Source organism: Gobio gobio (genome assembly GCF_949357685.1).
Source record: "Gobio gobio genome assembly, chromosome: 9".
NCBI classification, from domain to species: Eukaryota; Metazoa; Chordata; class Actinopteri; order Cypriniformes; family Gobionidae; genus Gobio; species Gobio gobio.
In genome coordinates this window covers 48,624,929-48,639,823 of record NC_137115.1, presented here as the reverse complement: position 1 = coordinate 48,639,823, position 14,895 = coordinate 48,624,929, and the positions used below count along the sequence as shown (strand labels likewise).

The 14,895-nt window shown below is 36.1% G+C and overlaps 1 protein-coding gene across 2 annotated transcripts in view; it reads left to right on the top strand.

Annotated features, from left to right (window-relative positions):
* The first annotated feature begins 3,329 nt into the window (after nt 1-3,329).
* malt3 (MALT paracaspase 3) overlaps nt 3,330-14,895 on the top strand; it is a 38,018-nt gene continuing 26,452 nt past the window's right edge. The window contains exons 1-10 of one of the 2 annotated variants that reach the window (XM_079825333.1): nt 3,330-3,557; nt 3,779-3,895; nt 4,701-4,800; nt 4,922-5,043; nt 6,037-6,169; nt 6,361-6,536; nt 6,741-6,837; nt 9,127-9,162; nt 11,858-12,061; nt 14,630-14,807. In XM_079825333.1, the coding sequence (XP_079681459.1) occupies nt 4,791-4,800; nt 4,922-5,043; nt 6,037-6,169; nt 6,361-6,536; nt 6,741-6,837; nt 9,127-9,162; nt 11,858-12,061; nt 14,630-14,807 (956 nt within the window). In that variant the 5' untranslated portion in view covers nt 3,330-3,557; nt 3,779-3,895; nt 4,701-4,790. Of the gene's footprint in view, nt 3,558-3,778; nt 3,896-4,700; nt 4,801-4,918; nt 5,044-6,036; nt 6,170-6,360; nt 6,537-6,740; nt 6,838-9,126; nt 9,163-11,857; nt 12,062-14,629; nt 14,808-14,895 lie in introns of both variants that reach the window. The other variant, XM_079825332.1, reaches the window with a different exon arrangement.

Genomic DNA, 14,895 nt, shown 5'->3' with positions numbered 1-14,895 from the left:
CTCATATAGTTTTTTTTCTTCATTAAAATCAAAGATGGCCAATTCTAATTATTGGGGGGGACTCAATATCTATGGTTGTTACGGCCCTGGTATAAATTAAATAATAAAATACATTTCTATTGTTCAGTCAGTGTAGATTTAGAGATTTAGCATGTTTAATGACAAACTTTTCTGCCAACTATCCTATGTCACTCCCACACCATGCACAACTTTTCTCCATTTACGTGAGACGCACGTGCAACGCAATAGAGAGGGTATGCACGTGACATCACCGTCGACCGGAGTGACTGCAGTTACGCCCACTGAGTGGCAAAAAGACTGAGAGGCAACATTGATTTTCAGTGTGAATGTTGCAAAAAAACACACAAAACACTTCTAAAACGGGAAAGAGCTTTGAGATCATGGGTGTCGGAACCATTTTATGTGGGTGGGACAAGACCCACCCACTTTTTAAGACCAATGATATTGGACCCACTCACTTTTACCGTCTATAATTCTGTTCATCTACCCCTAACCAATAAACACTTTATTATTAAACACACGTTAGATGCTTTATTTCCACTTTTTGAATGTTTTCTTAATTTTTATTGAAAATAAATGCTTTTCCGATCTGATATGTGATAGGGAAAGGGAGTAGAGCGAGTTCGGCAAAAGGCAGATTCGAACCTTGGTTTCTGCCATGCGTCTTACCCCTACACTATTATCACTGTAAATTACTTTTGTAATTTTGTCTGGCCCAACCAGACGTTTAGTAAACGCTGTGCACTATTTGCACTTCATGTAAATTGCATCTACTCCAGTAAAAATTTCAGTAGGGACCCACCCACATTTTTTTGCTTCCGACTCCCATGTTTGAGATTGTACAAATAGATTCGACAAGAAATCTGAGGTATATTTTTTACAGATTGCCGAAAGCTACGGAAAAGAGAAGCAAATGGATCGCTGCAATTCACAGCAACCACTGGAATCCAGACAGCAAATGTGGATTTGCAGTTATCATTTTGTGTCAATATGTAAAATCATACCCTATATATTGCATTGTTATATATTGTATTGACAACTCATCATCTTATATTCTGCATTATTGAATGTTTTTAAATAAGCACTGACAAAAACTATACAAGTTAGGGCTGGACGAAATGACAATGTCAATATCCACGGATCACTGAATGTTGGGTAAGTTGGAAGGAACACTGTATATGGAGTCCAAACTTTAGTTTAAAACTGATAATCGCAGCAGGCAGTTTTGCCACTCAGTCCGGCTGAGGGGGGGCACGTTCCGAGGGAAAATGACGTCAATGCATACTCTCTATTTCCCGCGAAAACCATCCCGACAGGTCTAAAATATAAACACTTATAATAGGCTTACCATCATATAATCAGGCTGAGACAAAAACACGTTTTGGAAGAAGGATTGATGATATATTGACTTATAATTGTGTTAATTTTGAACAAAAAAGTTACATATAGTGTACCTTTATTCAGATTGCTAAAAACAACAAGGTAGGGAGACCGGGGATGGTTGTAACGGGTCAGTTGTAACACTTCCGATTTCTCCAATCAGGAACTAGTTACAAATCACCTGATTCACTTCACACATGCTCAGTTTAGTCCTTATTCCACATGTGATAAAGTAGATCCCTGTGGCAGACACAGCAGATGTTAGAGTGGAAAAAACTATTTCGAGGTAAGAAAGTAACTTTTTTTACTTTGTTTATTTTTGCTATGGGAATTTCTGCTCTGTAGTTAAACTCATCAAAGTTAAATTATGTTTATTGTGTCTGTGTAGATATTTTTCATGCAAGTTGTTAGTGCTAATGTTTTAGCTGTTAGCTGTAAGGTGAGCTAGTTCATGGCTACATGACTCTGGGTTATTTGTAACAACAAGACTCGGTTAGTAGTAACAACAATGAAACTTTATAATCTACCCCCAAAAAATGTTGTTGAATTGATATGTTTTATTTGATTTTCAGTATGCCTAGGTCTTGGAAGATGCTAGAAGAGAAGGGATCAGGCGAACTTCCAAGAGTATACCACAGTGGAAAGAGGGTCTTCACTGAGGAACAAGAATAAAAGTTAAATGTATTATTGTCAATTACTATGACTGAGAGTAACAAACACACTGAGAATGAGAGTGACACACACACAGACACTCACATCACATCAGTTATATTGAAAAGTCAGAGTTGAATAAAAAGCTTTCAAAATCCTTTCATAATCCTTATTTCATTATGTTACATATCACCCCGGTGGATATCATAATGTTACATCTCTCCCCAGGGTATGTTAACTTACAACTAACTATGGGGTGAATTGTAACATTTCACTCCTCGTGTTTGAAAACCATGCATTTTCTGTTTGTGTTGCAAAGATAATAGCTATGTCATTTACTAGCAGACACTTGTAACTTTAATCACATTTTGAATGCACTGGCTTAAAAGTAGGCTACCCCAAGATAGAGACAGAAAGGTAAAAAATGTTACAACCATCCCCGGTCTCCCCCTAATACAGTACAAAAAGGGGATCCGAAGCACAGCACAACTGCACAAAAAATAAAACGACACTTAAATAAGAAAAAAATCAACTTAGATATTGGGGTATTTTGATAAATAATTTTTTTTTTTAACATTTCTTAAATATTGTATATGTTTGGAATTTTCTTTGGAATGGCTTTGTTCTAAGACACATACACTTATGAATATAACATTTCCCTGAAATAACAACATTCAATAAAAACTTAAAGGGTTAGTTCACCCAAAAATGAAAATTCTGTCATAATTTACTCGCCCTCAAGTTGTTCCAAACCTGTATGAGTTTCTTTGTTCTGTTGAACACAAAAGAAGATATTTTTAAGAATGTTTGTAACAAAACAGAGAGAGCAACCATTCACTACCATAGCATTTTACCCCCCTACTATAGTCAATGGTTGCTCTATCTGCTTGGTTACAAACATTCTTCAAAATATCTTCTTTTGTGTTCAGCAGAAAAAAGAAACTCATACAGGTTTGGAACAACGTGTGGGCAAGTAAATGATGACAGAATTTTCATTTTTGGGTGAATCCCCTTATCCCTTAAATATAGCCTACATCTTTAATTATTAGCCTATACCAAAAGTTATGTCATTTCATTTCTAGAAGCCTAACTCAAATACCAAATACATTTTATAGCCTATATCATAATAGTCATTCCCACTGACAATCACACGTCACATCAATAATCAATCATCTTTCCAGCTTGTTAATTACTTTCAATATGGCGTCAGCCTGATATTAACCCAAAAAATATATATATATTTTCAAGGTACTATACCTTCTGCTCAGTCAGTGTGCAGATGTTGAGGGCGCAACTACACGGAGCACAGCGGTAGTGGGAGGGCTAGCCTGTCATTATTACGGGAAACCATTCATATTTGGGCCAAACTCAATCGCAGCATGTTGAATCGCTACACGTCGATACAGCTGACGCTCGCTCTGTGCTTGTTTGCATGAGGAGGTTTAGGAAGGCAGTGTGATCGCAGTCAGCTGGTATATGCCACACAGCAGTGAGCACGAGGACAGGTGAGTAACACCGAACGACGCCTCAAACAAACTAGATGCTGTTACCGTGCTTGTCACTATCAGGGAAGTTGTTACAAATGGTTTTCCCTCAATAAGTTGTAAGATACTGAGTCAAAAGTTCAAAACCCGCTAAAAATTGTAAGTTCTTATTTTCTCTAAAAAACAAAAAACAAACTAAGATGTACACTGAGTCTATATCTGTTTTTTTTCTTCTCCTGTAGCTGCTGGAAACAAGTGAACCACACTGACATACATTCAGACACGAGCCAACCATGTAATGAAGATGGATTTTAACTGAAAGGTTGAACTGTGCTTTCACCACTGACATATAATTTGAGGCAAGTTGTTAAATTTTATACAATTTATTAATTAAAATGTGTTGGATCTAAAAAATGGGTGGACTTTGTCACAAAAAGTCAACATGTCTATTATAGAGTGGTATGTTAATTTTTTCGTAGGCACACATGATTCAATATTTTTTGTAGCCTATTTTAAGACACTTAAATATAACAAATACCTATACATAAAAAGCATGCAATTAAAAAAAAAAATCTACTCACAGACCTGTGACAACAGTACCTTGACACTCATGTATGATAAAAAAATAAAAATGCTTTTTAAATGCTCACTACGGGTTGATGATTGTCTAATACAGAAATGTACTTTTAAAAAGTAAACTTATTGTAGAAGTATGACAACTTTCCCCGGTCTCCTTATATCAGAGAATGACTTAAATATAATAAGCTGATATACTAATGCATTATGGTACTTAATTGTATTGAAGCAGTCTTTTTGAAGAATTAAATTTTCAAAATGAGAACTTTAAGACATTTCATCTTTCTGCATGAGTTGTAAGTATTCAATGATAAAACAACAGATCATAAACCCAGTAATTTCAAAGTTGCTGTCACTGTCTCTTCATTAATACGTCTGCATGGAATCTGCATGTCTGCATGGAATGAATGTGCAAACACCGTTGATATCAAGATAGGTTTGCTTCTTTTAATACCTGAACACACTGTGTGCTAACTTCCAAACACTGGATTGCTTAACCATTCTCCATGAATCATTGTTTTGATTTAGAATGTCACTCTTATTGCTATGGCCACTATTCATACTTCTGTTTTTTTGTTTTTTACACAGGTGGTAACATTCTGAAATGACTGACTACCTTAAAAAAGCAGCACTATTGCGGTCTAGGACCTTCCACACTAAATAGTAGCACAGACAGTCATGAGAACTGGTGTGTATATTACGTGTGACTAATTATTATTCACCTTTAGCAATGTCTACTGTCTTTTCCTGAATTACAGTAGTGCTACAAACTCTATATATACAATTATACAATTTTTTTTGGGCAGAAGTTGTTATTCTGCAGCAGCCAGTGTCTGTGTGTGTACCACCAAACCATGAGGTGACCTTAAGAGTTCAAGCAATAGGCACTGGTTCATTGGAGTATCAGTGGTTTGATAAACAACAGTCAGAGGTTTGTATACTTTATATCCAGTGTTGGGGTAATGCATTACAAGTAATGTAAGTTATGTAATCAGATTACTTTTTTCAAGTAACGAGTAAAGTAATGGATTACCTTTAAATTTACAAAAAAATATCTGAGTTACTTTTTCAAGTAAGTAATGCTAGTTACTTTGTTCTCCCATTTATTTGACACCTGTCTCCATGTTGAGAGAAATCGGGAATAAGTGCAGAGGCGTTGTGTGTGAATATGATCGGTATTGTAGTTCTAGACTAATTGTGAACATGCATCTCACTTGCACAAAAACAGATTCAGTATTGGTCGAAATGAATAAAAACCGTGAAATGCAAACACAGAATATTACACAAACCTGAATTATGTTATATAATACACTTTATGTATTTAATCTCACTTTATTTACCAATGTCTTACCTGTAACCTGCTGACCTTTTTGATGATCCAATTCAGCCATACTAATAAGCAAAAATGACTTTAGATAAACATCACATTTCTCACATTATCATTACATTATAAAACAAAGCAAGCCCAGCCCAAGTTAGAAAAAGTAAAAGTAACGTAACACGTAACACTATTAGTTACTTTGGTAACACTTAATTGTAGGGTTAAATTCTCACTATTACCTAGCTGCTTATTAGGATGCATATTCCTAGGATATTGGTTGTTTATTAGTACTTATAAAGCACATATTAATTCTGCATGACCATATTCTACATTCCTTAATCATACACAATACCTAAACTTAACAATTACCTTATTAACTATTAATAAGCAGTAGTTCGGCTGAGTTTATTGAGGGAAAAGTCATAGTTAATAGTGAATGTGTTCCCCATACTAAAGTGTTACCATTACTTTTTTTAGGGAGTAACACAATATTGTAAAGCATTACTTTCCCCAACACTGTTTTCCATTTATAAATAATTATATCAATATTGTGAAGAATATGTTCCCAAATTTATCAAAAAATGTTATGCTTAATCTTTTCAGGTGATAGGTGGGACTGAGCCTGAGCTCACCGTCACTCTCCAGAGATCTGGAAATTATGTTTGTAGAGTGAGCGACCTGTTCTTTAACTATCAGTTCACAGATTGGGTAAAAGTGAGAATCCTAGACGAACCAGGTACTTTCCATTATCTTGTCTGGTCATTTTTTATAAGAGTGTATTAAACATCTGGCCTAAAGTCCATGAACCCCTTGTTGTTATTTATCCTGATATGCATTATATTGTGATGGACATTGACTTAACAGTGATTTGTTTTGTACGTTTTAAGACTGTAGTATCTGTTGGATAATGTGACGCATTATGTTTAGGTGTTTCACACACATGGAGGGGGGAACCTCATATAGTCATTCACCCAATAAGCCAAACCGTAAAACCAGGGGAGACTTTCACTCTCAAATGCACAGCTTTTGGAAAGCCTGCGCCTGCCTACCAGTGGTACAGAAACGGTTATCTCCTTACTAAACAGACCACAGAAACAATCAAGGTAAGGCCACTGTGTCACTCTTTGTTTCTAGCTGTTTTGTTACCATATTGATTTATTTTTATGTGCAAGTTTGGGTTACCCAGGTCATTGCTTTTAAATTTGTGCAATTCGCTTTGACTGTAAAGCTTGACTCATTGGCACACGTTGTTGAAGTTGTAAGCTGCCTAAAATAACCATGTTTTGCATTTGGTCTTCTTTGTTTAGATAGAAAATGCCAGCGCAGAAACCGCGGGTTCATACCTCTGCGCTGTGTCAAATGTTTTGGAGGAGAGATGGTCTGAAGCAGCTGATATTGAGATTGGTAAGAGGCTGTTTATGTCAAGCTTTTCAAGCCTATCATTGGCCTAGTCTACAGCCATCCATTTTGCGATGCTGTTTGTCCAAGACTTTAAGGGCCGTTCAAACAGAACATGTTTTTGTATTTTGTCTGGAATAATTTTTTGTTTATCAGCATCTAGGGATGGGCTCTCTTATCGTTTACGATATACCGGTAAAAAATTCTCCCCACGATAAGAATTAGTCTTCCCGCGATAATAACGATAAAGCCTAGTTGACCCATTCGCAGTTCAAGTGTAGAGCGAAAACAACTACGGCGGAAGCAGTTGATCGCTAAACGAGGAGCTACCTCTACAATCTGGAACCTGTACACACGGAAATATTTTCACTCTCTAAGCACTTGGACTGAGCACTTGAGAGATTCGCTCTTTGTCAAGCGATTCGTAAAGCGCACTATTTCAGTTCATCTCAATGAATGCACAGTGTATTTGACGCACAGTAAACACTAGTGTGAGGTGCACGACTCGCCATCGCTTTGCTGAGAGCGCTCAGTTTTTCCTCACACACTCAGGGAGAGAGCGAGAGAGCCTTGTTATACCACTCAGAATTGACGCGCTACATGTAAACAATATTCTTTGTTGTATTTTCCTGTAAAATAACAACGTTCGTTTGAATTATTCAGAGTATGAGGTCTCTGCGGAACAAGAGTGGGCGTTTCCAAATATTTGGGTGTTTTTCAAACTGATTGATGTTTATAAATCACACAATGAAAATGATCCCCTTTATCCTACCCACACTGTGACATGGGCAAATCAGGTAACATTGGAAAACGGCCCTCTGTTTATGGCCACGCCCACTGATCTGGTAACTCCTATACTTGATTATTCAGCCTTTATGAACAAGAAGAAACTAATGCTCAAACGGCAATCTCATTGGCTGGCGCTCTCCTATTACTGTGCCTGTTTTGATTTCAGCAAATCAGTTAGAGCGAACGCAGACAACGTGATTAATATTCATGAACCCAGAAGCTCATCAATCCTTAGTGCGGTTTATTGTTATTAGTAGTTGAATTCGTACTATTATTATCTTTTCAGTATTATTGTTAGTTTTTTTTTTTTTACAGAATGACCAACCATGTCTTAAGCTCCACCAACAGTCCTAAATTCAGTAAAAATGACAAATATGCATTCAAATACATTTTCATTCTCACATGATTACCAAGTTTTAGTTCTAATTACTTAAGTTCTATCATTAAATCATTATTCACAATTTTTTTTTGTAATCTGAAGACATGGTTGGGATTATTACTTTTGCTGTTTGCACTATTTTTGCCACTTTTTGCACCATGAGAATATGATTAAATTCAGAATCTTTTTACATTTCAAACTTGTCATTGATTTGAATTATTATTGTTTGTATTGTGTGATGTTTTTCAGCACAGTTGGACTATTTAAACATTACCTGCACTTTTACAGAAGAAAAGTATATCTGCAATTTTTCCATTTCTGAAAAGGCTGGTGTTTGGATCGTCACTATTTTTTTTAAATTATTCTTTTGTGTAATTTGTTTATTATAGGAGCCTATTTGATGATTGGTACATTTTACTTTAGATCATTGTTTGTGTTTCTGAGACTCTCAAGAATGCAAAAACATGGGAAATGGTACCACATTTATTTCATCATTGATATCGTTATCTCAATAAATACCAGAAAATATCGTGATATATTTTTGAGTTCATATTGCCCATCCTTATCAGCATCTCTGGCACATTTTTATCAAAACATGGAAAAAAAAGAAAGAAAGCAAATCGTTTTTTATTTATTACAAAATTGATGTAAAGGTCAGTGGACATGATTTGTATGATGTAAACATGTTTTAAATAATTAACTGCACTAAATGAATGCATTAAAATTAGCAGTCCTAGAAAAAAGGCATTTAGCAACATTTCAAGCCCTCATGATTTGTTTTGACTTCTTTGATTTCTTCATGCTCAGTGTAGTTCCACTATAGGTTAAAATAACTGGTACTTTCCACAATTGGTAGGAGTCGGAGACAATCAGGAACTGAATTGCATTTGGAGTCTAAATGGGTCCATAGATATATGAGAGTCCAACTAAAGTTAGACTGAAACCAGCTCAATAAGAGCTTCCCTTTTTACTTGTCACATTACGGAACACAAATAAAGTGAGCGGTCTGAGAGTTTTTTTTCTGTTGTGAAACTAGTGGAAAAGCACAAGATATGGGCTTCATGATATTTGACATTTCTTATTGTCTTTCAACTTTCTACAAAACGTTTCCCCTCTGGTTCCAACAGCGCCTCCAGATCAACTACCAACGCCTACGCTTATGGGTGAGGTCACAGATAAAAGTTTTTTTCAGCTCATGTCAAGTTAAAAATAGATGTGTTGTACAATACTCCCACCTTTAATATTTCCCCCACGGAACAAACAGTGTCATTCATAAAGAATTCTCACAGTCGTAGAAAGACTTGGTATCATGGATTTTTCAAATAATGAAAAATGTGTGTGTGTGCAGGTAATTTATAAACATGTATATGTTTGTATATGCATTGCCTGGCCAAAAAAAGTTGCTGTTTGGATTTAAATAGTCAATTGCTTAAGAGTCAATGATTGGATCATTGTTGCGGTGATTATTATGTTTCTAGCATGTTATATGTTTGGCAACAGTTCTTCTAACTCTAATTGATGTAGCTTTTTCATTTCTTGATCAACCATGTAGGAAGACGCATCATGACCATATTCCAGGATGAAATAACATCAAAACAAAGAAAATTCTGTCATTATTTAGTCACACTCATGTCGTTCCAAACCTGTAAGACCTTCGTTCATCTCTCGGAACACAAATTAAGATTTTTTTGATGAAATCCGAGAGCTTTCTGACCCCCATAGACTGCAATGACATTACCACTTTCAAGGCCCAGAAGGTAGTAAAGACATGATTAAAATAGTCCATGTGACTCCTCCAGTGGTTCAACAAGCGCAATGTGTAATATCATTGCGCCACTGCACCCATGATACGGCGGCAAAGTTCCTTAAATATTACGCAGGAATGAGAGTATAGTTCCTAGTAGGGATGCCACAATTCTCAATATAATATTGAACCGTTCGGTACGGCATTCACGGTTCAATACGTGCGGTTTTGCATTTAATTAATTACTTTCTTACAAATTCTTTAATTTGCCTCCATCCCAATATACTTAACAACGCGACATACATTCACATCACATGTTAGTCGTATACTCACGGAACACTTTAGATATTCACAATCAAGAAAGTTCATTATTTGCATTCGTTTTAAAGCCTTGCCGGCTCATTCGCGTGCGCGGTTTTAACATGCGCTTTTCCGAGCGCGCGCACTAAACGCCTGTCAAACACGTGATTACTGGACTAAGTAGTCGTCTTACTGCGCGAATACTGTCAAATACACCCAAGGTTAACATAAACACAGTCGGTTATGTCTACAGTGAAAGTAAAATCGCATGTGTCTGTATATTAGATGCACGGAGGTCTTAAATTGACAGCAGCGCAGTTGTGAACATGCTGTCCTTAAAGGGACAGTTCACCTCTAAAATTATGTCATTATTTACTCACTCTAATATTGTTCCAAACCTGTATTCATTTCTCGATGACAGAATTTTCATTTTTGAATGAACTATCCCTTTAATGTTAATACAACAACAAAAGAAAGACAAAAATCACTCACTGCTCTTGACTGAAAAACTAATACAGTAGCTTTAATAAGAATCAATGTATATTTTATAGTGAAGTCTGTGTAGTGTTTTAATTTTACATTTATTCATTCAATTTCATACTTAAATGCTGCTGTACAGCTCTGAGCTGCCAGTGTAAATCTTTATATATATTTTATATTTTACAATATACTAGGAAAGTGTACAAGGGTTTTTTTTTTTAAGTAAAGTTTTAAGTTTAAGTAAGGGTTTTCAATTCTTTTCAGTTAAATAAAGAAAGAGTATTGTAATAAAAAAATAGTCTTTTTTCTCCTTAACCTCTTGCTGTTCCTGTCACCAAAGAATAAAATAACAAAAAACTGATGTGACTAACCATCAGAACCGAACCGAACCGAAAACCGTGGTTAAAAACCGAGGTATGTATTGAACCATGGACTAACTGTATTGTTGCATCCCTAGTCCCTAGCCATATCAGCCTAGAACATTTTTCAAAGTCTTGGTACACAATGTAACTACAGAAGAGTCCAGTTTTAAATAGGAAAAATATCTAAACTCTTTGGTTGTTTTTGAGCGAGATGCTAACGGTCTAATCAGATTCAATGATCTATGCTAAGCTATGCTAAAAGTGCTACCGCTAGACCCGGAGATCGGCTGAATGGATTCGAAAACAGTAAAACTCAACCGTTTAACTTTAGGGGAGTTGGAAAATGAGCCTATTTTCAAAAAAAGTGGAGTGTTCCTTTAATGTTATGAGGCCACAAGAATACTTTTTGTGCGCAAAAAAACTAAAATAACGACTTTATTCAACAATTTCTTCTCTACCATGTCAATCTCTGACACTGTTCACATGAGAACCACAATGCATGCGTCGCAAGAGTTGGCCAATAGTGAGACGGCGTTCTGACGTAGAACCCGGAAGCGCTGCACTGTGTTTACAACGTGAACAGATTCAGAGACTGACACAAAGACCTTTCTGGGCCTTGAAAGTGGCTATAAAGAAAAGCGCTCAGATTTCATCCAAAATAAATTTGTTTTACGAAGGTGAACGAAGGTCTTACGGGTTGGAATGACATGTGGTTGAGTGATTAATGACAGAATTTTCATTTTTGGGTGAACTATCACTTTAAGCATTTGCCTATTTAAATACAAACAGTGACTTTTTTTTGTTTTTGGCCGGGCAGTAGGTGGGTGTGCATGTATAATGGCTGTTTGTAAATTACTTGTAATGCCTAGTAATCACTATAAAGTATATATATATGTGTGTGTGTGTGTGTGTGTGTGTATATATATATATATATATATATTTTTTTTTTAAATGTAATATTCTTTCACTTAGCAACTGACAAAGTGGCATTACTGATTGGGAACCTGAACTACAACCACCATCCTGGTCTGATGGCCCCTACCATGGATGTCCATGAGCTGGCCAATCTTCTGCAACAGCTCGGCTTTAGAGTGGTCTCTCTGCTGGATCTCACCCTTCAGGAAATGCAGGCTGCCATTGACAAGTTCTTGCAGCTCTTGGACCATGGAGTGTATGGTGAGTCACAAGTTGTGGGTTTCCTCGAGAAGCTTTTAGGAAATGTCTGGTCAGGTGTGTTTCATGACTGCTTTAACTGTAAAATATTTTTTTTTCTCACAGGATGTAGGGTTTAAATTCAGGGCACTTGATTTGTGGTGAAAGTTTCAGGTTCCTGGCTGCAAAAAATATTGCAATGTGCAATACCACACTCATTACCTCTCCACTCTGTATGTTTTCTGCTGGAAATTGTTTAGATGGTGGTGGTCAATACACAATCCATTTGAAAAAAAAAAAAAAAAAAAGTTTTCTCAGAGGAAGTTCCATCTGAGTGGAAAAAAGGCTTTGTTTTCCGGTGATGTAGTATCAGTGCATGTCATGGGTAAAAAACCCACAGCACTTTTTCAGCCAAAGGACTTTTTTCTGAATAACATAAATATGTTGATTGGCTGAAAAGAAATGCGTGGGCCGGAGTGTGCCATGCTGATTTTATCTGCAGGAACTGACAGTTGTGGTATAATGTTTCTATGTTGCTCAGCTCATTAGACTCATATTGTAAACTGCCTCATAATGAATATAGTTTCGGTACACGTTATATTTAACAAATCAGAAAAGGGAAAGTGTTTTGTTATTAGTCAGCTCTGTATGTATTCATGCCTCTGTATTGCTGTGTACATTATGTGAGTTAGATTTCACTGCTGTCATTTTTTTTTCTCCTGAATTCTCTTTCGCTGATTAAAGCAATATTAAAATATGAAAGGCTGATAATAGCAATGGTTAGTCACATTATCATCAGAATATGAAATGTTGCAAGTAGTGCTGTCAAATGGATTAATGGCGATTAATCGCATCCAAAATGAAACTGTGTTTACATAATTTGTGTGTACTGTGAATAATTGTGTATATATAAATACACACACATTCATGTATATATTTTAAGAAATATTTATTTCTATATATAATATAAATTATATAAATATAAAGTATATACAAGCAAATATTTCTTAAATGTATACATGAATGAGTGTGTATTTATATATACATAATATTTATACACCGGACACATACATATATTATGTAAACATGAACTTTTATTTTGGATGCGATTAATCGATTTATCCGCTCTAGTTGCAAGTAAAATTTTAATTTCAAATCTGATAAATGTACTTTTTTTTTTTTTTCATTTCCAGCTTTCAAGCTTCAAATAGGACATAAAAGCATCTTAAAAGGATCATAAAACAGCTCATGTGATATATTCCGAACAAGCTGACATTTAAAGTTACTCACTTACAATCTTTGACTCTAGTGCAACCGGGTCAATGAGTCATTGGTTTTGTGAACTGGAACAAATGTTTCATTGATAAGATACTTTCATGAACCTGACTTCTCTGCTTTTTTCATTAACTCTCATGAATGCATCAAGAGCTTCAGTGAACATTAACAATGGCTTATTTTTTGGTCCTCGGATAAAGTAGTCATGGATTTAGAAGACCTGGAAAGTAGCACCTGAGTCACATTAACTACTTTGATGCTTTTATGGTGTCATTTAGGAGCTTGAAAGCCCCAAGTCCATATTCACTGTGATTTATATTGAGTGGCTTGGATATTCTTTAAAAATTCTTCTTTTGGAAGAAACTCATAATGGTTTGGAATGCCATGAGGGGGTGTAGATGATGACAGAATTTTCATTTTTGAGTAATGTTTAAAATAAAAGGCTATGCTGTACATGAGAGTAAGGAACTCAACCAGAGAAGGAAAGAAACATATTACACAATATTGTAGACCATTAAAGGTCTATTATGCAAAATGCACTTTTATAAGGTGTTTGAACACAGTTGTGTGTACACAGTGTTTAAACAACCACCCTATAATGGTTCAAATCCACCCACTCCTTTTTTATAATCGCCATAAATCATAAACAGTCTTTCCAAACAAGCGGTTCCAGATTTACTCTTACTGGAGCTGGGTATTGACACAAATTTCACAATTCGATTAGATTTCGATTTGCAAGCTTGCAATTTTTTATTTAAATTCAATATCGATTATTTTGGATATATATCAGGTACAATACATGGAAATACATTTGCACAAGTTGTTTCTGAAAGATAACATAGTGGTACAGTCATATTTGATGAGTTGAATCAACTTAACTCCACAACAACGTATATTTATCCACTAACTATTCAGAAATGTCCAGTTGCGTTTTAAATGTTGTAACTTCTTCCCAAGTCTCTCTATCAGTGTCCGAGTCTGGTTTTGAACATGTAAGGCTGAACACCGCTACTGACAATTCTGACTGCGTGAGATTCTCCATTTTTGTTGTTGTGAATCTGATGCGCAAGCTGTAAAGGCTCTGCCCTCTTCTGGAAAAGGGGATGGGAGCAGCATCTCATTTTGCATTTAAAGGGACACACACAAAAACGCTGTGTTTTTGCTCACACCCAAATAGAGGCAAATTTGCCAAGCTATAATAAATGATCTGTGGGGTATTTTGAGCTGAAACTTCACATACACATTCTGGGGACGCCAGAGACTTATATTACATCTTGTGAAAAGTGGCATAATTAACCCCACTTTTTCTTTCCCCAGCTGTTTTTTACTATGCTGGCCATGGCTACGAGCACTCTGGCAGAAATTACCTAGTGGCCATTGACGCTCCACGACCCTACCGCACTGATAACTGCGTTTGCGTACAGAGAGTGATGCACAGTATGCAGGAGAGAAAAGCCCAGCTCAACGTCATTCTCCTGGACACCTGCAGGAAATGGTAGGCCTGCAGGAACATCATGATCTTGTGCAGCTTATTGTGTGCCAGAAAGCAAATAAAAGTATCCAGATTCTTGGAATAGTTTTGG